Raw genomic sequence first — 27,940 nt, forward strand, 5'->3', positions numbered from 1 at the left:
GAAGAATAAGAATGTTGTGTACGCTGTAAACTAAGGACACTAATAGAGAACTTTTAAGTGAGAATTTGATTGAATTAGTTAAGACACCGAGGAACAAAGAAGAATTGTTGATAGGCAGTATTTTGATTGAGAATGGCTAGGCTTGACTAATGAAATTTAGAATTAAGATAGTTATTGATAGAGTATTAATGAAAGTGTCAATGCGTGTTCTGTGAATAACCTGTGAAATTATATCCTAGTAGTGTTATGCTTACACTTAATCTTATCCTTTTGTAATTGAAGGATTTAGCTTACTCAAATTCATTGTTGTGATTTAGTATGAACCTTAACTTAGAGTGAGTTTTGTTCTATTGAGTATTTGAATTTTCTTAACTATAAATGTTTTATATTTTTCCAATAAACATGTTTTGTACCTTATACTTGAGCAAATGAGTTTATGCCTGATTACAAATTCAAACCACCACTTATGAAATAGAACCTTTTGGCACGAAGGAATTAGATATTATTGCTTTAGTGAGATTCAGGTCACGACTGCTAACTGAATCTACACAGCGCTAGCGTAAGATTAATTATTGTGTATCCCTTTTGAATTTAGAATTGTTTCCCTGAACAAGCCTCTTCTGTTATAGGATATTGGCTGGCGCAGCAAACAAAAAAAAAAAAAAATTGCCAATATCCAAAAAGGAAATAGTACTGAATTAATATTTTAAAGGTGCAACAGTAGATTAGAAAGCGGGCTATTTAGAGATAAAACAAGGTAAAATATAGAAAAAATGACGTAACAGCTGAAATACTCTAGAACTGTACATTTGACTATGCCTTCTATGTATCACTGACTCGCTCAATAACTTCAAATCTCATCCACAGTTTTTGCTAATGACAGTCCATTCAATGACAACCGTTGTAGTCCCCCAAATAACTTTTACATGGAAGAAGACTTCGAGCAACAAGCTCTAGATTCGGCCAGCCTAAAGCCCAAAGTCTGGCTCAGATATATGAATGATATTTTTGCCATTTGGCCACACAGCTGCGAAACATTAAATACATTCCTAAGCCACCTGAACAAACAACACAAACATATCCAATTCACCATTGAAATCGAAAACAACAACTCTCTTCCTTTTCTAGACCACTCATCACATGTCTTCCCCATTGTCTACTGCAAACTTACACATACAGGCCAATACATACATAAAAATTCATACCACCATCCAACACAAAAACTAGGAGTCATCAGTACCCTCAAACACATACCCCTAACAATCTGCTCCAACAAACAAGCTCTAAACCAAGAATTTGAAATCATTAATCAAACATTTGCAAAAAATGGCTACCATAAAAATAAAAAAAATTCACAAGATCCTCCATAAAAATGCCATTAAAAGCAAAAAAGATTACAAGAATGCCATAGTCATACCCTATATTAGGGGCATTTCAGAAAAAATAGAACACTACTTAAAATACAACCTTCAAACCCCCACCAAAATTAAGAAATTTACTGAGCTCCTCCAAAGATCCTCTTCCATACCTTGCCCACCTGAGGGATTACATAATCCAATGCACCTGTAACAGGATGCGCCATCCCAATCAGAAAAGATGAGTACAAACACCACATTAAATACTTCCTATGGTAAAACATGCCACAGAATTGACTGGAAAGTCCCTACACTGCACCAAAAACCTGGTTTGAAAGAAAATTCAAAAACGCTTGTGAAATGCTGAAACATCATCCAATCTGAACAAAAATGATGGACTAATTATTCCAAGAATGTGGAGGACCCATCTAGCAATCAGAACAATCGACAAAAGAAAATCTCAATACGAAAGGACTTCAGAAATTGTTTAATGTAGTTCTATTTTTGTGTTTTTTTTCCCTTACCAGAGATCAGGCTAGGATAAATGATTAACAAACAATTAGATTCATTTTACTTTGTATAGTGCAGTGTCATCTAGCTTGTATCTTATACATATGTATGTTTTCCTGATGATGATCTCAATACAGAGGTCGAAACGTCGATTGTTACTTGCTTAATGTTTAAGTAAAGTAATTATTCTAACATGCGTGTTGTGTCTCCATAGATTCTTCACTATGAATACTGACCACTGTGTAACCTTAAAAGAAAGAAAAACAACCGTTGTAGTGCTCAAACATTTCAAGCTACAAGATATTCTATAACTAATGCCTTAACACTAGATTGCTCTCCTCCAGAGGTGTGAGGCAATCTAGTGAACTTTGATACTACCAAAATACAATTCTTACATCTTGCCAGAAAGATCTCACTTCACTTCCTGCTGATAACACTCAAATGTCAAAGCAAGTTCAGATTTCTCTTCTCTGGTTAACTTGCACTCTAGTTTTTCCTGGACAAACACATCACATCCATACCTGCTTCAACTTCCAAACAACTTGGTGCCCTTTTCTATTGAAGACATTAAAGTGTCACCTGTACAACTGTTGACATTGAATCTTCAAGGTTTGGTTCTTGTTTTCAAACTCTTTAATTTTTTTCTAATGTATGAATATATAAATTGTATACATATAAATTTCAAATCTGCCCAACTTTAGAATACTGTCTTGACATTTAGGGTGATGTAAACCCCACCCCTCCTAAAATGTGTAGGATACAATTCAGTTGATATGACCCTTCCTTTCGTCCACATCATTCCACCACTTTCTTTTAAACTTATAAAAACACAAGCTGCTGCTGGTAAACATCCATTATCCCCATTCAGCTTCAAACCTATCTAATTAACATTAGTCATTCTCTTTCATTTCACCTACACATCTGTTTTTATTATTATTATTATTATTTTTTAATGACCTACCCCCTAATACCTGTTTATATCAAGAGACTAAAACATGAAGCTGTTCAAAGACACATCAACAGGTTCAATCATTTGCTTGCAATCAGCATTGATATGCTACAAATTTGTAGCATATAAATGCTAACTCAGCCAATTTCCAGAGGATAAATTATATATATATATATGTGGTATATATACATATATATATACCACAGATATAACAGTACCTATTTCAGCCCCCCCTTCTCTATCCTTAAGTAGCTTCACAGTATATATATCAGTCAAACCTGAATGCTAATTTAAAGATGGATACTGGCTATGTTAATACATGAAACATATTAATGCAAATATATAATGAAATGTTAAGAAATTCCTGAATGGGAGAAATTACCCTTTCAATTGCTTCTTTATCTTGTGGTGTAACCTGAGTAGTAACTTGGGCAAGTCCAGCTTCAAATGAAGACCCCCCTTGACTTACATTTCCACGTCCGCCACTAGCTGCTTGGCCTGTATTTCCTTGACTACTAGCTCCACTTGCAGGTGGTTCATTTAACATTCGAACAAAGGCTTCTTGATTTTCAGATATGAGTTCCAATAACTGTGGATTACTCTGTCCAATTTGTTGCAACACTGCATTAAGTAAATGAGGATTTTGTTGTATAACTTGCCTCATTTGTTGGAACTGTGGCTGTGATCGTAAAAAAGCCAAAGGATCCTCTATATTAAAAAAAAAAAGTATATTAATAATAGATATACAATACAGATATTTGAAAAAAATCATAAAATCATGCTAGAAAAGAGAGAATAATAAATTACAGCATGTATGATGGAGAATAATAATAAAAGACACCCTATATCATCATCATTGACAAACTCCTGATATGCACTCTCAAGGGATGCAGAGGCCTCCAATACTATCAGATATTTTGGTATTCTAATGCATTTCTAAATTCATCCACTCCATCTTGGTCTTATTCTGAGTCATTTCATTGGCATCAAACTTGGTTGTTTAATCCAACTTTTGTTGATAATTATATTTTGCAATTGGATAATTTTAACTATTCTGTAGTCAACATTATCAGCTATAATGGTATGCATAAAGAAATAGACAAGAGAATTGAGAAGGCCAATCATGGATATTTTGCAATTTTACCACTCCTTAAGTCTAGAATATTATCAAGAAAATCAAAAGAAAAACTCTATTTAAGACAGCATTAGACCTAAATGATCTATCATGCTGTTGAAGAAGAGGAGAGGGAATCTAATCCTGAACATCTCTATTTGGCTTGAACCACAGTTGTTCTTCTCCAAGTTCCCCTTCCACGATTTTTTTAGCCTCTTGTCAGTCTATGCCTGCACAAATCTTACCTGGTAAACTCAGTAGATAAATTTCTCTGTAATCCTCACATTCATTCATTTTTACAGATGAATACTATAGAGCTCTACTCCAAATTCTGGAATTCAACCTTCTAAGCATGCCTTCTGGATTGATGCTGTGCAACAACTGTAACACTTCTACCTCCATATCTGAGCATTTGTGATCAAACATCTGCCACTGCTATCTTTCTACATTTGAGGTTTTTGATGACTTTTCTATCTCAACTATTGATAAGTATTCCTGATTTCATTCCTCTTGAATATTGTCTACAAATGTTCAGTTACCTCTTGCATCTTTTAGCAATCTTTCAAAGTATTACTCCAGACAATTAGAATATCTCCAGTTTTGATGGACCTTTGTTATCTCTGATTTCTAAAACTTTCCTCCATTTCTATGTTTTTTCAAATAGCCTCCAGAACATATTAAACATTTCTGAGATTTATTTTCTATTTTTTCACCAGTCGCATCATGATTTTTGTTTAACAACTTTTATGCTTTATTTAGTTTCTTGCATTTTTTTCTGCATTCTCAGATAATACATGTTAACTTACTTTATTGGTACTTTCAATACACTTTATTCATTTCCAAGACTGTCTCCCCATACCTCTCTGGATGAATCAATGTTTTCTTCAGAGTATGGAACGAATAACTACTGTGCATAAGTGAATGACTTTTGTAATCACTCACTTTAATAATAAATATACCAAAATATTTATTAAAGAGCTGGAAGAAATCAAGGTAACAATCTGAAAGGTTACTTTAAGATTATGTTACCTAGAAAAAATAAACACAGTAAGGCTAGATTCATAAAAGAACACAGTCCAACAGTCTAATAAGCTGTCGATGGAATGTGGAATAAACATTATCTCTTAATAACATGCTATTGGCTATCTATCAGTGCAAGATCTGATTAGCAATTGCCATGATATATATAAAGATATGAATTTACCAGATTCTTTAAAAAGAATGTAACCAAAAAAATTTTTTTTCAAGTAAGGTACTGAAGATTTAGACTAGCCTATGATATGCCCAGTTGCTTGACACGATAAATTTGGTCTCTCTCTCTTTTCTTTGGCAAAATTTTATTTATTTTTAATAGCAATCCCACCCAGAAAGGTTGGGAATGATTGTGAGGAAGTAACTCTGGAAAATGTCGTCAAAGATTAATTATGCTTGAAGAATTTGTGTGTGGTGCTCTTTTGGTTATATTGACTCTACAGAAAAAAAGAAATACTATGGAATAAGAATAATATTTTAAATCACCAGTTAAAAAGGCTAGAAACTTAATGACAATATAAATTAGAAGAAAACTTCACAGGAGAAAAGTAATTAACAATAAACTGTTTACACAGAAAAAAGGTTGATTTACTGATTTCCAATCAGAAATCAGTAAAAGAAGTGAAGGGAAAACACTACCAGACTGAATGCAGGGAGGTGTCACAGATTTTAAGGCTCAATATGATAAATATCTTGTTGGTTAACCACACTACCGGCCAGGACATATATATATACGTCCAAGTTACCATGGATGCGAAGCGCATATTAAAATTGGAATACCATTGATATTACATTGAAATATATGATGGATACAAAGCATATGAGGATGCGTATTTGATCCATAATAGCTGGTAAGGTGGTTAAGTGAGCCTCCCTCAATTCAGTGTCATATGAATAATAATAATAATAATTACTGAAAATCTTAAAATCTAAATTCTGAATCAGAATTGTAACTAATGGCTTGTCTAGTGATTCTATAAAACAATGTATTTTATAAGTTTTAGTCAATGCTCTTTCACAGGGGTAATAAAGATCACAAGTCATACCTGGTACTACAGAAATATAATAAACTTTTTTTTTTTTTTTAGCATAGTATGACTTATTTGAAGAGAAAATGTTTTATGACTAAAAAATGTTTAGTAACAACAAGGGAATTTAAGTTGTTAAAATTTGAAAAATACACCTACTAGTTTTGCACACCTAAAAAAATGAACTGGTGGCTTCATCAAGGCTTAATAAACATCAAATATATATAAAGAACTAAAGTCGATAAGAAAATTGTTACAAGAAAAATAAAATAAATTCATGCTAAAAACACAAACATAAAATGCCTGCAGTTAATGAAAGAAGGTGATTGTTGGTGAAGCTCATGTTAAAAGTATAATAAATTTAGTTTAATCCTTTATCCAAGTGTGAGCAAACAAACTTTGCGCCTGAAAGTATCTTCAGGACTGGGGTAAGGTGGTACAACACCAGGACACTCCTTGCAAAGGTGGAGCAAGCTACCAACACTCCTATCTTAGTATCTCCCATAATGCAAAACACATCTCCTTGTGAATATGTCTGATGTTATGCATTAAGGGAAGGGCCACAACCCAGACTAGTTTCGACCTTTATTGAGGTCTCTTCAGTGGGAGCCAGGCCCAAGTGGAGATACCAGGCAGAAGCATAGCAGGTCATTTCTACCTATAGGAGTTGCCAGATGGTGTGCCACCCTTTTTTAATAAATTACTCTGGATTTAGAGAATCCAGAAACATTTTTCATCATGTTAAAAGATTTAATAAGTGATTACCATATGTCACTTAATATCAGTCCTTTGTTTTTATTTGGTGATCCATGTGAATGGATGACTGTAACTGATTCCTTCAGAAGTCAAAAATTTTCTTCTACACAAGGCCCATGCCTTACATAGAAGAATTGGGCAGAGCAGATCTATCTTTTCTTTTATGCTCAACATCTGTAAACTGTTCCTTTTTTCTCACTTCAAACCCAGAGATTGTCTATTGATAACAGCATGCCATTCTATATACCCCTAGGTATTTGTAGAAAGGTGTGCCATCTTTAGAGGAGACCTCAGGAGGCTGCGAGCAGTTTGTATTGGTCTAAAAGTTACTTTGATGTATGAGCTTTGAAAACAGAAGCTATTTTAATTGATAGACTACCAATATATAGAAATGTGATCAAGTCACTACATTGGATATTCTAGTGATAGGATATTGAGAGAGATCCTATCCTATCCTATCAGTGGTCCTAACAGGCACTTAAGTGCCCACAACCTTTCCAAGTATTCTTGATCTCCGCAACCGTAACTCAAGGATAGGGTTCCTCATGTCATGGACAGGAATCGAATCCAGGTCTTTCCGACCAAATGGCTTTGTCTATTTCTGACTGAGCTACAGATATTCACTGAGAGAGGTAAGGCTCAAAAATAAAATCCTGTCAACAGATTTTTTTTTATTTTTTGAGTAGCCACTGAGAGTCTGAAGTTCAGTCGATTATGTCTAATTTCTGAGAAGGATGAGGAAATGAAGATAATGTCCTGCAAGTGTAGGCTTACGATACACCTCAAGAAAAGGGAATTCCATCTTTTTCTTTAATGTAAATTTGATGGTAGGTTTGTAAGAGTTAAGAGAATGAAGAAATTGTTGCAGAGTTGGGAGATTATGTCAAATAATAAAAATATCTACATATCTCCACCAAACTGCTGGTTTTAGACTCATTTCTGCTAGGAAAGTCTTTGCAAAGTGAACAGGAAACAGTGTTCAAATAAGCTTGTGATGTCTGGTGGAAGAAGGTCTTCAGCGAGGTTTAACACATCTACAGGAACATTAGTAAAGAGGAATACTATGTCAAGACTTGCAAGAATGTCAGTGGATGAAATGATAGTTTCCAGACAAAATGGGATGAATTTTTGAAAAAAAAAATGTTGAAAAATAGGCAGAAAACTGCTCAGATTGTTCATGAAAGTGCAGTGGTAGAAGGTCAAGAGAATGAGGAAGGCATCATGAAAGAAACAGTGCCCTTATGTGGACTACAGAAACATCAAGCAGTAGATGGCAGAGCTGAGAAGAGAAAGAAAGATGTTAAAAAAAAAAAGAACGTGACAAAGTGTGAGTCAGAGATTTGAGAGCTTTTATGTTGATTCGATGATCAGAGAAGTACTTATCAAGAATAAATCTTGTTTTCCTGGCATGAGAAAAGTAATGTTATCAATAAGGCTATCAGGATGTAAAGTGAAAGAGATGACTGTTTTGGCAGGTACTGATGACTTAAAAAGTGAAAAGCATAGTATGAAAGAATATATGAAAGTGTTGTTGGAAGAAGTGAAAAAAGAAGAGTGAGACTATAAAGTTGGCGAGTCTGTTAAAAGACTACGATATAGGTGAGTTGAGGAGGAGAACCATGATAGCAAATGAGTCAATGTATAGGTTATGGGGAAGAAATGGTATACATTGTAAATGTTGATGGCACTTAAATGTATTTGGAGTTATCCATCTTAAGAAAACATTGTCCATTGAGAGTGTGGAAGTGCAATAAGAGAAATTAGAACTGGGGAAAAGCAGGTGGTTGTGTGTGAAAGCACCCATCAAGGAGAGTAATCATTCTTACCCGAGAGATACCAATGAGTGTGAGAATGACCAAAAAATGTGGATTATATAACCTCTCAGATAAGAAAACTGAAAGTTGTTCATATGCAAGGTGTAAAACGTAGATTGGGGGGGGGGGCTAAGTGGATACTTCAGTTTATGCCTACTAATTCCAGAAGGAAGCATCAGGAATAAGAGGTAAGAGTTAGATTTGAGCCATTAAGGGCTGGTGGTCATACACTATAGTCATTTATACCTTCTTTCTTCCCTAGTTGGATGAAATGCCAACTAGAACTCTGAGTGAAACGTCCTTCACCACCACCCTGCTGTTTGGAGTTATGAAGTATCCTTTGCACTGCTTTGTCTCTAGGATTTTCAGTCCCCCCCATGCAATATAGGCAAAGCCCTCCTTATCCATGCACTAACATAATTTTTTGAGGAGACAGCTGTAAAGTTGTTTCTGCAGGCCTCTGCCAGATGGTACATGGGGCAGAACCTGTTAGTAACTACATAAGCTTCCCAATCAACTGGCGATTAATCCAGATGCTACTTACTTTGCCAGGCTGTACCTGGAGGGAGTCTGAATACAGCGCCCTATAGGCACAACCTGGGTGAATGACTCGAGTGGGGGGAGGAGTCAGTACTCCTACACAGTGTCCACACTCCAATCCAAAATCGGGTGGTGACCTTCACCCAAATCATTCATCCCATTCTGCCCTTTCCCAAACCATGCTTTTTAAATTTCCCAATATTTTACTTACAACCATAATAAACAGCACAGAAAATTTCACTCATCGCAGAAAAAAAATTGTTGGAAACAAAACCAAAAACACCCAACAAAATCTCAGAATTAAATCAATAAACAGAACTTTCATATCGACTGACACCAGAGGTCTTCATTCTAATATTAATGATGTGCACCCCACCACCACCTACAGCCATCCAAAACCTGATATGTTACCCATCACTTAACCACAAGTGGCATCATCTGCAACCACATCTCACATTAACTTTCCTCATTACATCTTCCATGATGCCTTTTGTAAGCAGGGCAGAAAATGTACATTTGCCAGGTCTGATCATCATCATCAAATTCCTGCCATTTACCCTCAAGGGGTGTACAGGATATGACAGTACTACATGAAAAAATTACATCATTACTAACTTCCTATCTACAATTTTCCTCCAAATCAGTCTGTTACTTGTCAAGACTCCAACATTATCAGATTTTATATTTCTATCGTCTAAGGCACTTTGTACCGTATCAATCCACCTATATCTTGGTCTTCCTCTGGGTCGTTTTCCTGCCAACCTGGCAGAGAACACTTGTTTTGCTAATCTTTCCTCTCCCATTCTATTTAAGTGACCATACCATCTGAGATTAGCTCTGCTAACGCATTCCTGGATGCTGACAATGTCAAGTTCTTTCCTAATATCCTCATTTTTAATATGATATTGCCATTGATGCCATCTGTTCACGCCTCTAATCTTTCTCAGGACTCTCATATCTGCAGTCTGTAGTCTTTGGTCAAGTGTTTTACTTCTGACCCAGCTCTCAGATCCATAAGTTAAAATTGGTTTGAACACAGTCTTGTATACAGCTAATTTAGTGTTCCGACTAATTTCTTTCTTATTCCATATGAATTTATTCAATTGACTTCCCACGATACCAGCTTTGCTGATTCTGTTGTCTATTTCTATATTTAGTTTACTATCTTCAGTAAAAATTGTGCCTAAGTAGCTGAAATGTTTTACTTGTTCCACAGGTTCTCCATTCACAACACAGTTGACATTTTCAATGATTCTGCCTATTTTCATTGTCTTTGTCTTTTTATTGCTGACCTTCATACCATATCTATTACAACAGCTATTCAATTTAGTCAGAGAATCTTGCAGACTTGTACTGGATTTATTTAGAAGTATAACATCATCCGCATAAAGCAAAGAGCTGACATTAATATCTCCAATTTTGATATCAGGTTTAATACCACATTCCTTCATAATGTGATCCATATAGATAATGAATAACAGAGGGGATAATGTACATCCTTGTCTCACACCAGATTTAACATTAAACCATCTTCCTGTACTTCCTTCAATTCTAACTGCTGACTCACAACTCAAATAAAGACTAAGTATTGCTTGATATAATGCCCCATTGACACCATATAACTGCAGCGTATTGAATAACTTCTCTCTTGGCACCTTGTCATATGCCTTTTCCAAATCGACAAAACTTAAATACAGATCTTTGTTATATTCCCATGCTTTCTCGACTATTTGTCGTAAAGTGAAGATCTGATCCTGACAGCCTCTATATGGCCTGAATCCATCTTGTTCTTCACCAAGCTTTTCTTCCACAATTCTTCTCAACCGTTTCTCAAGTATACTTGCATAGATCTTGACAGGAACACTCAGTAGGGAAATACCTCTGTAATTCTCACATTCAGTATTATTTCCCTTTTTATATATGGGTACTATGAGAGCTCTACTCCAATCATCGGGAATTCGTCCCTCTGTCCAGGCTTTCTGAACTATGCAGTGCAGCCACTGTAAGACTTTTATACCACCATACTTCAGCATTTCTGGTCGAATATCATCTACTCCTGCTGTCTTTCCACATTTCAAGCCTTTGATGGCTTTTTCTACTTCAAGTATGGATATGTATTCCTGACTGCATGCCTGGTCAGTGTTTTTTTTATCACTGTGCTGTCATCACTGCTTGTTTCATTTAGCAGTTTTTCAAAGTAATTACTCCATACTTCAAGGATATCTTTTTCTCCTGTTTTCATTTCACCTTTATCATCTCTAATTCCTTTTACAGCACTCTTTCCTCCACTCCTAAGCTTCTTCAACAACCTCCAGAATATTTTGCCACCTTCTTGATATTTATTTTCTATATTCTTGCCAAAGTCCTCCCATGACTTTTGTTTAGCTAGTTTTACACACTATTTAGCTTTCTTACATTTGTCTCTGTATTCTGTAAGAGTAAAAGCTGACTTATTTGCCAGGAACTTTTGATATGCTTTCTTCTTTTCCTTCACTGCCTCTTTAACTTCCTGTGTCCACCAGGGAGTTCTGATTTTTTTATCTTTGCACACAACCTCACCACATGCCTTTCTGGCTGAATCAATCAGGGTTTTCTTCCAAGTTTGCCACTGAATCTCCAAGGTTTGGTTCCTGTTCTCAAACTCTTTCATTTTCTTTTCAATAATATTTCTGTATTTTAGTCTACAGTTTACATCTGAGAGCTGCTCAACTTTTATTCGCTTTAAAACTTTCTTACATGTTATTCTTTTCAATATGAAATTCAATTTTATCCTGCTCAAGACTAAATAGTGATCACTTCCAATTTCAAATCCTCTGTACACTCTGGTGTCCTGCACCAGGGGGAAAACATCACTATCAACAATAACATAGTCAATGAGACTTTTCTTATTCCTAGCCTCTTCTCTCCATGTGAATTTTGTGCACATTTTTATGTTGGAACATGGTGTTAGTAATAACCAGTCCATGTCCTGAGCAGAAATCCAACAGATATTTGCCATTATTATTAGCTTTGCTCTTTTCTCTAAATTTTCCCAAAATATTTTTGTATGTCTCACAATCATTTCCTACTCTACTATTTAGATCCCCAACAAGGACCAACTTTTCCTTTTTCATTGTGTCAGTTGCTTTTTCTAAAGCCTCAAAAAATTCCTCCACTTCTACCTTAGTAGAACCTTCTGTGGGACCATAGGCACAAATAAGTCTCATTGTCCAGTTCCCCATTCTCATATTTGCCCACATTACTCTACTTGAGACTGACTGCCATTCAAGAAGATTAGCCTCGTATTTTGTGTTGAATACTATGGCTACTCCTTCTTTTCCTTGATTGTTATTGCCTGAATATAACATTTTGTATTTATTGCTCAGAAAGATCTCACCAGTTTTGGTCTTTTTTGTTTCAGTCACCCCTATTATGTCGATCTGGTACTTATCTAATTCCTCAGCTAGCTCCATTTCTTTGCCATTCAGGCTTCTAATGTTGATAGTACCGATCTTTAACTCTGGTGATGTTGAGTTGGGGTTTGTTTTCAGATTTGTTCCAGTAGCTGACTTTTCGCTGTTCGCCCTGGTTCCCTGGCGAAAACAACGGGGGCCTTGTTTAACCTGGCGACGCCCCAGCCGGCATGAAATTTTGTCATGCTGTACCATCATTTTTTATTTTGGTTTAACCAATAAGAATACAATTTGGTCGGCTAAATCCCAAATATGCCAGCCCATCCTCGTTCGTTCAGTATCAAAGTAGATACCCAACAGGGTGCACCACGAGAAGGTGAGGATTGGACATTAGGTCAGAAGCCCTGGTCGGTTCTCCGCATTCCTTTAAAGGCTATGTGGAGGTCTCCTCTCAGTTATACAGCTTTGACCCTTAAGCACCCCGCCAGGTCTGATGTCCATTCTAAATGTTACTGGAACTGAAATCATTCCCATTATATGATATGTTTTGGTTCAAGATTTCCTTACCTCACTTTACTGATTTAATTTCTTGCTTCTACCATTCTCCAAGCTCTAATGATTTCATTATTTATGAGATAACTGCATATTATTATAAACTGTATAAGCTATATGTAGACACAACTGAGAAATTATTTAAGATAGATCAATTACAAATATTTCAATTGGAATTTTAAAATTACAGTCAAATTACTCCAACAGTGAGATAATATTCCTGGGCGATTTCAACATCCACAATTCAGACCAGCTTCCTTTCTCCAACTTTACAGACCATGCTGGAAAAGAAACTAAACTGTTTTTTATTAGTAAGGATTTAACACAAATTGTTTACCAATCCACGAGAATTTCAGATAGTTATCATTCTCACAACACCTTGGACCTTTTCTTAACCAGCTCTCCTTTCAAATACATCGTTGATGTTAGCTCTCCTCTTGGCAGGTCTAACCATAATCTTGTCCGCATCTCTTTTTCTATATACAGATCTTCCCAATCATTCCCAGCCTTGTATCCTGTGGCACTACAACAGTGCCAAGTGAGAATTCTGGTGCACAAACTTTTAGTACAGCTGGAGTAATACCATCAAGGTCAGGTGACTTATTAGTATTGAGGCTATTGAGTTTTTTTTCTGATGTCCACAGTTTGATGATGCTTCTGTTCTTCTGATCCTAGTACTTGCTCTGATCTACTAAGAGAAACTATTCTCACTGGAATGGAGTGCTTTTATTCCCTACTCCACTCCAAATCCTCAATTCTAATCCAAACCCTGGGCTCTCCAACAAACGTGCAGAAGCAGCCCAAGCCAAAAATTTTGCATAAGTCCAATTGACTCAACTCAAAAACTCAAGCCTCTCACTCTGCTTACACTAGTTTGTAATAGCTACAAAAAAAAAAAAATCCAAAGCCAACTTTGTAAGGGCCAAATGCACTAAGCTTGTCTCACGTCCAAATGGTAGTTGCCTTTTGGTCCCTTTCTAAGGCTTGATTTTCAACATCCACAATTCAGACCAGCTTTGCTTCTCCAGTCGTACAGACCATGCTGGAAAAGTAACTAGCCTCTTTATTAATAGTAAGGATTTAATACAAATTGTTTAGCAACTCACCAGAATTCCAGATAAGTGTCATCATTCTCACACCTTGGACCTTTTCTTAACAAGTTCTCCTTCAAAAATAAACTAACAAGGATGCAACATCTGTCCTTCCATGTTTATACCTCTCTCACATCCTGCTAGTACAATGGTAACATCTTCTAAAGATAAACAAAAAAATTGATGCATCTTGGCATCAGCTTTTTTTTTTTCTCTAATTCTCATGTAGACTACTAAGGTCGATCTCCTGCTACTATTTCACAAACTATTCACAGTATGCTTCCTCTGAAATTTCACCAGAATAAGAGGGAAATTAGTCAAAACACTCAACTAGTTGTATACAAGACATGTTCAAACCAATTTTAACTTATGGGTTAGAAATAAAACACTTGATCAAAGACTAGAGATCACAGATATGAGGGTTGTGAAAATTACAGGAGTGAACAGATGGCAACCTGACATTATTAGCATTCAAGAATATGTCAGCAGGGCTAATCTAAGGTGGTATGACCACTTAAATAGAATGGATGAGGAAAGGTTAGCAAAACAGGGGTGTTTGATGCCAAGAAGGCAGGAGAAACACTGACCAAGATCTAGGTGGATTGAGCCAGTCATAAGTGCCTTAGAAGAATGAAATGTTAGATATGACAATATTTTAGTGCTGACAAGTAATAGATTTATTTGGAGGAAAATTGTTGAAAGGAGATTATTAATAATGTAAACTTATTCATATAGTGCTGTCATAGTAGCCTGAACACACCCCCTTGAAGGTACATATCAGAAAATTTATAATGATGATACATTTCATCATCCAGTGTGAGGCCACTGCACTATTTATTAGAGGCCTGAAGTGGCTTGTAAAAAGTTGTGTTTGGTCTTTACAGAAGAGCTTCCATACTGCAAAAATACATAAAAATAAATAAGTAAATAAATAAACAAAATAAAATAATACAAAATTTCCCTACCCTGGCCACAGTACTGTTGCACTATAAGTTTACAACTTTTAGTGGAAGGAAATCACATAAAAGAGAGAGAGAGAGAACAACATCTTGAGAAGTGTTGGTACAGGCATTGGAGAAGTTGGTCAAAGACAAAATTCAGGAATGGTGATAAGGATAGATACTCTATGGAGACAGAATAGTTTTCTAAAGGTAAGTTATGCAGTCCCCAAAGAGTATCATACACCAACAGGATGGCACTGCCTGGTTTTGTAAAGGAGTTTGACAGGACACCATATGGAACTCTGTTACAAAAACAGGAGGAAGAAGATGACTGATGGTGGGCTGCAGATCTGTGTGTTTGGACCATTGCAATTGGTAACTGTACATGAATGATAAAGGAAATAATCTTTGCTGATGATTCAAAATTGGGTAGTGTAATAGTCAACCGAGGAAATATAGAGTGCCTACAGAATGATTTAAACATTTTGATAATATGGGCAAAAGATAATAGTGCCAATTTAATGTGCACAAATGCATTCTGGGCATGAAAAGATTACAAGATTTGCACTACTTTGCAGAAGCTTTGGCAGAACTACACTCCAGGAAATTGATTGATGATTGAGGTGTTGGTGGATAGAGGGTTGAAGTTCAGAGGGCATATTGCAAATGACTAAGATAGCTGATAGGATTAGCTGGTTACTGAAGAAAATGCTGTGATAAGGAAGTTATCTTTCTTTATTTATAAGGCTTTGATACAGCCACATCTGGATTTCTTGAGAATGAGAAAGTGGGGGAGAAGATTCAGAGGAAAGTGACAAAATGGTGAGTCTGTGGAATGTTCCCTATGAGGACAGATTGAGAGTTTGTAGGTTGGTTGGAGAAGTTGGTTAACAGGTGAAAAAGAGAAGATATAGAACCCTTAAAGTTACTAAAAGGGTTTTATAGGACTGAAACAGAGAGAAAAATTTTTAGCACTTGGTTGGGGGGGGGGGGGATTAAGGGAGCATTCCTAGAATTTGAATATGAGGGTAAAAGGCCTCAGGACTAGATTTTTCATGTGGAGCAAGCATGGTGAATGAATGAAATGAGTTGCCAAAGCTTGTTATTGGCAAATGCATTCAAGGAGAGGTATGATAGTGCCCATAATCATACCCATAAAATTCATCTGGAGCCTCCCACAATGAATTTTAGACCCCATGGAGATTCTCATGCAATAATAGCATATCCACAACACAGTATTCCAAAAAATGTATCCACATTATCATGCCCATAACTCTGTAACATCTTTTTCTTTTTCAGGTGAAAACTGGCATTAGAAACTGATAATTACAGACTTATGTCTGATGGTACTGGAAATGTGAAAACATAAAGTCCAGAGAAAGCGGAGAAATGAATTTCAACGAATCTGATTTCTTACTTATGGGGTACCTCAAAGACAAAGTTTATGCCATAAAACCCACAATGCTTATACAGCCACAGAAACAAATAAAAGCTAAATGTCACAAATTTATAGCAGTTAATCAATGTTTGTAGATCAGTTTCTCACTGATATTAGCAATACCTCGATGAGAATGGAGGATATGATATTTTGAACACTTAAGATAATGCATTATTTAAACATAAATCATGTAATTACTTTTATATCTAATCTTTATGTAACGTATAGCATTGTATCCAGGCAAATTCAGACAAATCAGTTTCATATAACTAACACTTTTGAGTAGAAAGTGGGTACACATTTAAATATTTAAATCGCATGCAAAGGAATCACATGTAGCCCTGAACCAAGCAGTGCTTCAAACCAATGGAATGTTTTGCAAACATTTTCTAAGAGGCTGTCCTCACTCTACCATGGAGAATTAAAAGATAGATTTTTTGTTATAACTGCAAAACATGACACATCGTGGCAGGTCAGCTCCATTCAAGCAGAGGTACATGGATAAACTCTTGACAAACTGTGGCAAAGATGTCTGCAACAAGTAGGCCAATACACCAAAAGGCCTGTAGACTCCATTCCTTTAACCACAGCTCATCGTAGAGCATGTTTTCAGTGGTGTTGTACCATAAAAATTGGACAAGACATCAATGAGCTAATAATATACTCTTTACAGATTACAGCCGTTTTAGTTTTTCTTTTGATTCTAGATGACACTTGATCTGGTGTGAAAGTGGTACTGCTTACCATTGCAAAGATGTTCTTGAAATGGATAGATACAGCAGAGCTGAGGGACATGATGTAGTGAGATATTATGACTAATGGACGGATCGAGCTACAAATGCTGGAAAAAGGGACTATGACTGGTGAACAATATTGCAACAAAGTTCCTCAATGTCATGTTCAGCTGTTTCGTGGTGATGTAGGTGAAGAATTCTTTTTTTATGGATGATAACGCCACACCACATCACACACAGATACTTCTGGAGACTAAGGATATTAATGAAATCAAGTGGATAGCACTTGATTTGAATGAGTCTTGACTTGCTCATTCTTGTTTTTTTTTCATTCTCGGTGACATGGGAATTTTCCAGTGCATCGATTGTCTCTTTGTTTCTGGTTCGTACTCGAAAATCCACGTCTCATCACATGTGATGATCTTTTCCTGCAAGTCCAGTTCCACTGTCAGCCGTTCCATGATGGATGAGGTAATGAGAAAATGACAGCGCTACTGAAGCAGATAACACCTGATGACTTGCAGCACTGATTCCATCAATGGAAAATTCATATGCAACAGTGTATAGAGAGAGGAGTATGTTGAAGGGGATAACAATTAAGTTGTACAATTGTAATAATAAACCACATTTTTGCAAGCAATCTTGTTATTTAATAGCCACACCTCATATTTTTATCTGGATTCTCTAAGGAGATATGCTAATTTACTTGCAAGAAGAACTTCCATATGATTTTTTCCTTTCCCAAGATTGTTTGTTTAACCTTTCCATGAAATTCATCTCATCCCACTATTTTTGTCACATATCTCAATCAATTGTATGTGGTTCTTGTTTTCAAACTGCCTCAATAACAGTTATATACTTATTTAATGTGTATCTGTTTTTAAAAACTTTTTTCTAAAAAAAAAAAAAAAAAAAAAAAAAAAAAGACTGCAGTTCACTTCTGAAAGTTTCTTGCTTCTTGACTTTGATTCTTTTCAAAACCTTCAACATTTTTCTTTTCAATACATTTTTATCCTGCTCAGAACTAAATGGTGATCGCTCAATACTTCAAATCTCCTCTTGTGTTCTGAACTATTGCAAAAATATCTCTATTAAAAATAACATATTTAAATAAAACTTTTTTTATTAAATTTCTTGTAAAGTACTATGCCAACATAATAATTAGAGATACCAAGACATTGAGGCAAAAACCAGTAAGATTATTCTAAATAAAAATGGCAAGGAAGGGGCAACTACAGCATTCAACAATAAATACAAATATATAATTTCAAGTAGAGTGATATTGCCAAACATCAAAATGGGGAAATGGACAAGTGTATACGATCCCACTTAAAGATCTACTAAGGAAGAAGCGGAGGAATTTTCTGAGCCATTAGTGAAAGCATATTATAGTAGAGGAAAAGCCAGTCCACTTTGATCTTTTAGATCCCCATTCTGGAGATACAAACAGCAGAGAAGAAAATGAATACCAGACATGTAGAAATGTTTTGAGAAAACTTTGAGAAAAGACCAAAGCTAATAACAGTAATGGTATTTTCTGGCTTTCCATCCAGGACAATTGAAAAGTCATTCCTAATATCATGTTCTAACACGATATTAGGAACAAGACATCTAACATCTCTTGTTAGATATCCATCAATTGATGGACATCTAACAAGATGTCCATCAATTCACATCAAGAGGAGACATGAAGAAATACAAAAAAAAGTATAACTAATTTATTTTTGAAAGTGATATTTTCATGCTGGTTCAGAACAAAAGCATATGGGTAATTTCAAACAGGAAGTGATTTCTACTTAGTTTTCAGTAGGATTAAAAATGAATTTCATATTGAAAAAGAAAAATATTAACAAAAGTTAGGGCAGCATGCAGCGAAGTTATTTTCAAGGATAGAAAAATTAGAACTCTATGGTGAACTCCAAAAGGTAAAGAGGCAGTCATGGAACAAACACACGTCAAAGAAAGACAACCATAAGATGTAGAAGACAAATATCATGAAATTACCAGTATGTTCAAGAGGCTATTGAAAGAGTAAAAAGAATCACTAATGATAAAGATATTCTAGATATCTAGAGTAATTACTTTCGAAAGATTGATAAATGAAACAAGTAACATAAGAGGAGTAGAAAACATCTGGAATTCATAGCGACTTGAGGACTACATGTACAATAACACAACTAACCAATAACATTGATCAAAACATTAATCACACAAAGTAGAATAAATAATAAATGTAAACATATGTTGTAAAGCATATGACAAGATGCCAAGAGAAAAGCTACTCAAAACACTAAAAAAAAAAAAAAAAAAAAGGAAATAAAACTGAATGTGAGAATTACAGAGGAATTCCTATGATGAGTGTTTCAGGAGTTTTATGTAAGAATACTTTGTCAAAGAGAAACCTGGAGAAGAACAAGCTGTGTTTGGGCCAAATATGGGTTTGTCTTTTTATGGGGTTTAACTTTAGATTTTAACTTTATGGCAAACAAACAGTTGAAAAATCATGGCATTATAATACATATTTGTATTTCAGTTTTGTAGATCTGGAAAAGGCATGTGACTGAGTGCCAAGAGAAAAGCTATTCAAAACACTATGATTATATGGTGTAAATGGGACATTATACAGAACCCAAAATCTCTAGGTTATAGGTTAATATCGAACTGAAGGAGATACAAAGGAACTCTGTCTGCTGTAAAAGACATATGCACACTCCATTCTTATTCATCATCTAAACTAGTGTTTCCCAAACAGTGTTACGTGAAAAATTATCAAAATTAATATGATCCTGGATTGGATTTAAATACTGCGACAAGTTCAAGAATAAATGAAAATCAGGTGCTCCTCACTTTGGGTGTGGATTGTGCTATTAAGGCCAACATGTGCTGGCCTTGACTCAGATGCCCGTGGTTGTTGACACCTCCCAGCACGAGTGAAGTATGGAGGTATCTATTCCAGGAAATGTACGGTTACAAACAAAGTCATCACATTTTTGCGATGCAATACAGCCAGCTGCAGCGATAGTGTGTGCTCAGTTTTACATTGAATACAAGAATAACGATACTCGTCTCTAACCGAGGTGTTCCGTTAAAATTTCAGGATTTGTGAAGTGTTCCATCGTAGGAAAAGTTTGAGAAATACTGATCTAAATGAATCACATCCCAGCTCTTTATGTAGATGTTACACGCTTAAATCCATTACTAGTCGGTAAGATTCCTTATCGTCATCATCTAAATGAATTCACATCCCAGCTATTTATATATGTTACATGCTTAAATCCATTACTAGTTGGTAAGATTCCTTATCATCATCAATTTCAGATATGTATAGGACAGTACTACATGAAAAGTTTACATCATTACACACCTCCAAATTAATCTTATTTTTAAGGACTTCTACATTGTCAGAGCTTGCAAACATAAGTTTCTGTGGTTTAGCAATTCTGTGGGAAGCAAAAACTTCCCACAGAATATGATGTAAATCAAGATGTGAATATGATGTAAATCAAGAAGTTTAATAAAAATAAGCAATTAAAACCCGACAAATTTCGCAAGTCATTAGACTTACATCATCAGGGATACTGGTACAGAAAAGTTTTACACAACAAAAGCCTATTAACAATATATGTAACAGTTGTGAAGTTATCAAAACATCTAATATGTGTAATTAATTGTTAATAGGTTTTGTTGCATAACTTTTCTGTACCAGTATCCTCTGATGATGTGTCTTACAATTTATGAAACTTGTTGGGTTTTAAGTGCTTATTTTCATTTATTTACATCATAATGTGGTCTCAATACCAAAAACTTCCCACAGAATTGTCAGAGCTTATCTTTCATTCTTTAGGCACTCGGCTGTATTAATCCACATAGATCTTGTTATCCTCTGGGCCTTTTTCTTACCATGTTTTGCTAACCTTGCCCATTTCTGTTGAAGTGACCATATAATATTAGGTTACATCTGGTCACACATTCCTGAATGTGTCAATTCCTTCTTAATATTATAATCTTTAACATGATTTTGTCAAAGATGCCACCTGCTGACTCTCACTATTTTTACAGTTTGAATACTATCTTGTATACTTAAATATAAAGAGCTAATAAGCTTCATTTCGGCGATATAAACAATATTTTAAATTAAGGGGATATAAAATCCACATTGTTTTAAAACCGAATAAGAAACTCAAAGATTGGAATCAGAGAGTTTCAAGTCGAATATAGTAAACTATAAAGTATCGGTGACACTAGCGTGAGCTAATGTAAGTGACCCTAGTACGTAGTACAATATCGGACAACTCGTTGCAAAGGTGGGGAAAGTTCAGATCGCTATTATTCTTAGGTATATTCCGTAATGTAAAACCACATTTCCTAGGAAATGTATGCAGTTATTGCATTATGGAGGGGGAGTCACTACCCAGACCGGTTTCAGCCTTTTTTGAGGCTTCATCAGTGAGTAGCTAGACCATAATACCAAAGTGTATAGCGAAAAGAACTTATATACTCTGCTATACGAGTTTCCGAGGAAGATGCAACCATTAAGTTACTTAAATATAAAGAGCTAATAAGCTTCATTTCGGCGATATAAACAATATTTTAAATTAAGGAGATATAAAATCCACATCGTTTTAAAACCGAATAAGAAACTCAAAGATTGGAATCAGAGAGTTTCAAGCCAAATATAGTAAACTGATGAAGCCTCAAAAAAGGCTGAAACCGGTCTGGGTAGTGACTCCCCCTCCATAATGCAATAACTGCATACATTTCCTAGGAAATGTGTTTTTACATTATGGAAAATACCTAAGAATAGCGATCTGAACTTTCCCCACCTTTGCAACAAGTTGTCCGATATTGTACTACGTACTAGGGTCACTTGCATTAGCTCACGCTAGTGTTGCCGATACTTTATAATTTACTATATTCGGCTTGAAACTCTCTGATTCCAATCTTTGAGTTTCTTATTCAGTTTTAAAACAATGTGGATTTTATATCCTCTTAATTTAAAATACTATCTTGTATATAGTTAGTTTAGTGTTTTGCCTAATTTCTGTGATATTCCATATAAATTTATTCAGGTAACGCCTTACCATACCAAGTACGCTTATTCTGTTGCTATTTTCCCACCTGCAATAAAAATGTGCCTAAACAGCTGAAATGTTTTACTTCTTTTGAAGGTTCTCCATGCAGGATGCAGTTGATGTTTTTAGTGTTCCTACCTATTTTCATAGTTTTATTCTTTTTATTGTTGATTTTCACATAAAATTTATAACGGCTAGTTATTTCATTTAGCTAATCCTGCAGACCTGTACTAGATTTATTTAATAGAATAACATCATCTGCAGAGCTGAGATTGGATATCAAAATTGGAGATGGGTCTCTCCAATTTTGATATCTGACAATGCTACTTTCCTTCACAATATGATTCATACAAATGAAGAATAACAGCAGAAGTAATGTGATAATGCACCTTGCAACTCGAACACAAAACCATCTTCCCATAACTCCATTAATTCTAACTGCGAACTCATACTCAAATACACACTAAGTATTGCCTGATATGATGTCTCATTCAGGCCACATAACTGTGGCATTTTGAACAGTGTTTCTCTTGATTTCTTCTCACATGCCATTTCCAGATCTCCAAAACTTAAACACAGATCCATATTATATTCATATGATTTCTCAAATATTTACGTCAAAGTGAAAAATTGTCATGTAAAACTCTATTTGGTCTGAGCCCAGCTTATTCTTCACCATGTTTTCCTTCCAACATTTTTCTTAGCCTCTTCTCAACTATGCTTGCATAATTCCTACATAAAAAACATCCAGCATGAAAATTCCTTTGTAATATGTTTGATTATATATCCCTTTTTAAAGATAGGTATTACTGAGAGCTCTACTTCAATAATCTGGAATTCAGTCTTCTGATCAAGAGTTCTGGATTATGCAGTGCAGCAAACTATAAAAACTTTTATACCTTGAGCATTTATTAACTACCATCTATTCTAGTTACCTTCATTTTTGCAGTTTTTCTTCCTCTATGATATGTACTCTGACTGCATTCCTCTTGAATGTTTTCTACCATCATTCTATCACTTCTTATTTCATTTAGCAATCTTGCAAAACTATTTTCACGTGGTTTCTACTCGCAAAAGGTTCTTATGTAAACTTATAGTTTGTACCATGGCTGGGTAAGCGAAAGATTATCTTTTTCTATTTTATTTATTTTTTACATATTCCAAAAACCCTGCTCTAGAGAACAAACATGAAACTTTTCACACACTTCCAATAGGGAAGACAATGGTTTCACACTGGATGATGAAATTCATCTCTTACCTAAAGGTAATCACATACATCCATGCCTGTGATTTGATTCAAACCTACACCCGAATGGACGGAAAGCAGATGTACTAACTACTCAGCGACCAGGCCAGCAATTACTTCAGACATCTAGAACTTTGTCTTTAGCTTTCATGTTACCTTTATCGTCTGATTCCTTTTACAGTCCTCTGAATCAATGTTTCCTGAACATAAATCCTTTACAGCGTTGTATAGCAGTTTTAATTTCTGGTGGCATTCCTTTATACGCTGACACTTGCCTATGTATGAAACAATGTACCCAATTCATAACCAGAACTACTTCCTTGACCTTAGAAACAGCCCCACTATGCCTGCCTGTAAGGGCACGAGCTCCGTCCAAACAGAAGTCCATACATTTTCCCAACTGGATCCCTTTGTGTATTAATGTGAATTATTGAGTGTGTGAAATATTTCTTCTCCAGTTGATCCAGATGACAAAGTTCTACAAAACAGAATATCATCATGAATGTTGTTATTGTGCATATATCTTATGTAGCATATTAACTGCGCATCATTTGTAACATCAGTAGCCTGAGATTCTGTGTCACCTGCCATATCATTAATTCTGTGACTGACAGTGTCCTTTAAAAGAGGAATCAAATCAACATCTTTAGTAACTTGTTGACAAATATAGTTTTTACCAGATCTTTTATAACTGGAAGGAGTAAAATTTCTCTGCTTTCACTACACGCAGATTTAAGACATAGGATGCTTCCAGTGCCTTGCTATTAATCGACCCCATGGCTGAAACTATATCTTTCCCATGATTTAATGTCCCTTAGTGTCGCTAATTTTTCAATTAGCGACAATTGGCTTATTTTTCACACCACAACGTTTAGTTTCTAAATGTCGGAGTTTCGCAGGTTTTATGCACTCGTTCGACAATACTTCATAACACAAAACACATTGAGATTTCTGTTCACTTTCATCTCCACATCAAGTAAACTTGAATTCCAAATATGAACTGTTATATTTCCTACTGTGTTTTTTCTTTGATGCCTAATTTTAAAACTTTTTCTTTGATGCCTAATTGTGATACAACATGTGTATCACAATCAGGATTGTGATAACCCGTTTCGGTTGTTTTGCTTTTCAAAGTCCTAGTTCTAAGCCACTTTTCCATTATTAAAAAACGTTTCTGAAAAATATATAAATACCAGGGTTAACTCACGACACACTTTATTCAGGTATCACTTAGCACTTCTGAAGATATACTGAGCCTTGGTTGAAGGAGGAAAACCTTCAATAATAAAAATCAATAAACAACAAGCAATTAGTTGAAATGTGGATAACACGTTTACTTCAAATCTGACAAAACAGCAAGAGAAGGCGGAAGCAAAAAAACCATATTGTTGTTTACATCACCCCTCTTTTATTACTCGTCACTCTGCCACTGCAATAATTTGTAGCGGCAGAATGTTCACGGAATGAACATTCTGCCACTATTTGCTGTTTTTTTAAGTATCCATTTTATTTCAATAATTTTTACTTACTTATTCAATTTTAATTTGTTTTGTTTGGATAATTAAACAATATATATTTATTTATTTAATATAAGTCTGCCACAAGTTGAGAACCACTGATCTAGATGATGTCTTTGGGACATTACAAGACATTCAAATTTCAACTTTATTCAGTCATGAAAAGAGCTTCCTTTAAACACAAATCGCTTGGTGCAGTCTTTTACCTTTTATCCTGCTGAGTACTACCATGTGACTCCTTTGCACATGATTGGAAAATCTGAATGCCACAAGCTGATTTGTCTAAATTTGCAGTTGTAATCTTCATCCTTAGGTTTTGGACATCAGTGTACTTTATATAGCAGTATGTGCCATGTCTGATAACAGGAATATACATAACAGTGTTCACCTTCCCCTAAAACAAGGGAGGGTTCTAATATCTATTTCAATATAGTATAAACAGGATTCTATGTTTTTGTTATTATAACGACTGATTTTCTTCTGTACATAACTGAAAACTGAGATGGCAACTGTTCCTTGAACTTTATTATTAACCAAGATTTACTAGTATATCATAAATCAAATTCTGAATTTGTGAAACCTTATAGCTAATATATTCTTAATTGTCACACCAACCTGTATGGATCACAGGAGTAGTTTGCTAGAGTAAATTTATTTTAGCATAGCTTTGTGCCTATAGACTATGGTTAGGACATTTCAGTTGTTTGTGAGAGTAGACTGTATAATACCAAGTATTTTAAATAAAATTTCATTTCTTACCTTCACTAGATGTAGTAGTGGAGCTATTGTTACTGGAAACATTACTGATAACTGGAGCAGCTGCAGGAGCTTCACTTTGAGATTCATTCTGCTCTACAGAAGGAACGCCCTGTGCAAGCAATAAAAATTTTCAATGGGAGAACCGAATCGTTTTATTGCATATTTGAATAAACTGTTAATTGCAACTCAACAGCTTGATAGTTGTATTTTATCTCATAGAAGATGTTATGTAAATTTCAATTTCGGATTCTTTCGAAATTTCAATTTTGGAAGCATCCGAAATTTTTTTGCTGTTATACTGTACGTAACTCTGTAATGATAGTTTATGTATGGCCAGCACAAAGTCCAGTGACTCCTTCTGAGTATTCCAGTCTAGAAGGAACAGGGAAGATTGCAACTCTACATATCCATCCACACTTCCATGAATAATACTCTGGAACTCTATGTCCACACAATTAATTGGAAATCCCAAAATTAGTCCCTATTTTGTATATGTGAATCAAAACCCTGTCACTACTCGAGTTCATACCCGTGACAAGCGAGTAAATTACATTCAAAGAACTATTCTCAAATAGCAACCTGCAAACCCCAAAATAATGTTTTTTAAGTCAACCAGGTCTCTAGCTCTCTATCCTAATAAAAAAAAATAATAAAAAAAAAATAAATAAATAAATCGAAACTCTCAAGTCTTTATATTCTTCTACAAGTTAAATTTACTATATGCTCAAGTCAAGCATTTTTTGTTATCAAGAAGCTTTTTTAAGGTTAATATTGAATTATTGTATTTAGTAATATATATATTATTATTTGACACCTCCAGGGAGTCCAAGACTCATCGAGGGAGGGCACCTACTCTACAACTCTCCATCTCCACCACTCACCCATCATCCACCAACCCCATCTACCACTAGTATTTTCACAATCACAAACATCCGTGTCCACAGTGGGATTCGAACCCGCAGCCTTTTGGGTGGAAAGCGGATATGCTAACCACTTGGCCAACCAGGCCAGCAATATATTTAGTTTAAGCGTACCGAGTGGGATTTTTTATACGTGTATTTTTATACACATATAATACATCAATACATGTAGTAACATAACAATAGAGGTGGTTAGCACTTTGTTATATTGCAATTTCAACATGAATTGTTTGCTTATATGTGTGTGTGGGGGGGTAAAGGATTTATCAGAGGGGGGGAAATGCCTCTCCCTCCAAATATTACACCAACACATAAAAGATCATAAAAACTATAGCAGATTAATGCCATGTCTGTATAAAAGGATATGAAGTTAATATCTACTAATGTGTTTCTTGCACAGCTAAAGGTTACAGTCTTTGGGGAAAACAGAGTAGGAGATGCTGTTCCAAAGAATAGTTATATGATATGAAAGGGGAGGAATAGAAGCTGGATCAGTAAGTTTGGAGATGGACTGTAAATGAATGTTAACCTTGTAACTGCTGAGATACTAAATAACCAGTATGACCCTCCTTGCTGAGTTATTTTCACAATTATAAAATATTTTATAATAATATAAATAGTTACTATAATGTATTACACATTTTTACACTGTTTTCTTGTATAAATTGAAGTCACTGAACAAAACTGTTATATAGAAATTTTATTTTCAAGTTAGGGATGTCCAAAATTTATCTTGAAATTTATTTGTTTAATCCATGTCAAATAATGTCACACCTAACTTCAAGTGAGAAACACCTCCCCAAAAATACTTCAATACTTGGGTAGTGTGTGGTAATTTTGAAAGCAGGGGTGTACACATAAGGCCATGCCACATTTGGCACACATATACTGGCTCTCTTTTCTTTCTCTTTGCCCCAATGTGGTATTTGAACACACATGACAATGCCTAGTGGGATTTGCTTTCTTGGGTGTGGGTGGCACAGGTATTAGGAAATGGCTTTCCCTCAGTCTGAGGGGTTCGTCACCGTGTGATGGTCGTCTAGATATAGTGGTCGGTCTTGGCATGTGGAACTTTTGAAAAATTTCTCTGATGAGAGTCAATTGAAAATTAGCATGTGACATTTTCACCAGTATGTACATTATACAAAATATGTGAATTGAAAACAGTGAGATCCAAGAG

The 27,940-nt window shown here is 35.3% G+C and overlaps 1 protein-coding gene across 2 annotated transcripts in view; it reads right to left on the reverse strand.

Annotated features, from left to right (window-relative positions):
* Positions 1 to 27,940, reverse strand: part of Rad23 (UV excision repair protein Rad23) — a 114,324-nt gene that overhangs the window by 15,758 nt on the left and 70,626 nt on the right. For both annotated transcript variants that reach the window (XM_090401449.1, XM_090401450.1), the window contains exons 6-7: positions 25,841 to 25,949; positions 3,197 to 3,522 (exon numbers count right to left, since the gene is read on the reverse strand). In XM_090401449.1, coding sequence (XP_090257575.1) covers positions 3,197 to 3,522; positions 25,841 to 25,949 — 435 coding nt within the window. The remainder of the gene's footprint in view (positions 1 to 3,196; positions 3,523 to 25,840; positions 25,950 to 27,940) is intronic.

This window comes from Typopeltis vanoorti, chromosome 12 (assembly GCF_054136105.1).
Source record: "Typopeltis vanoorti isolate ZY-2024b chromosome 12, IOZ_Tvanoo_1.0, whole genome shotgun sequence".
Lineage (NCBI taxonomy): Eukaryota > Metazoa > Arthropoda > Arachnida > Uropygi > Thelyphonidae > Typopeltis > Typopeltis vanoorti.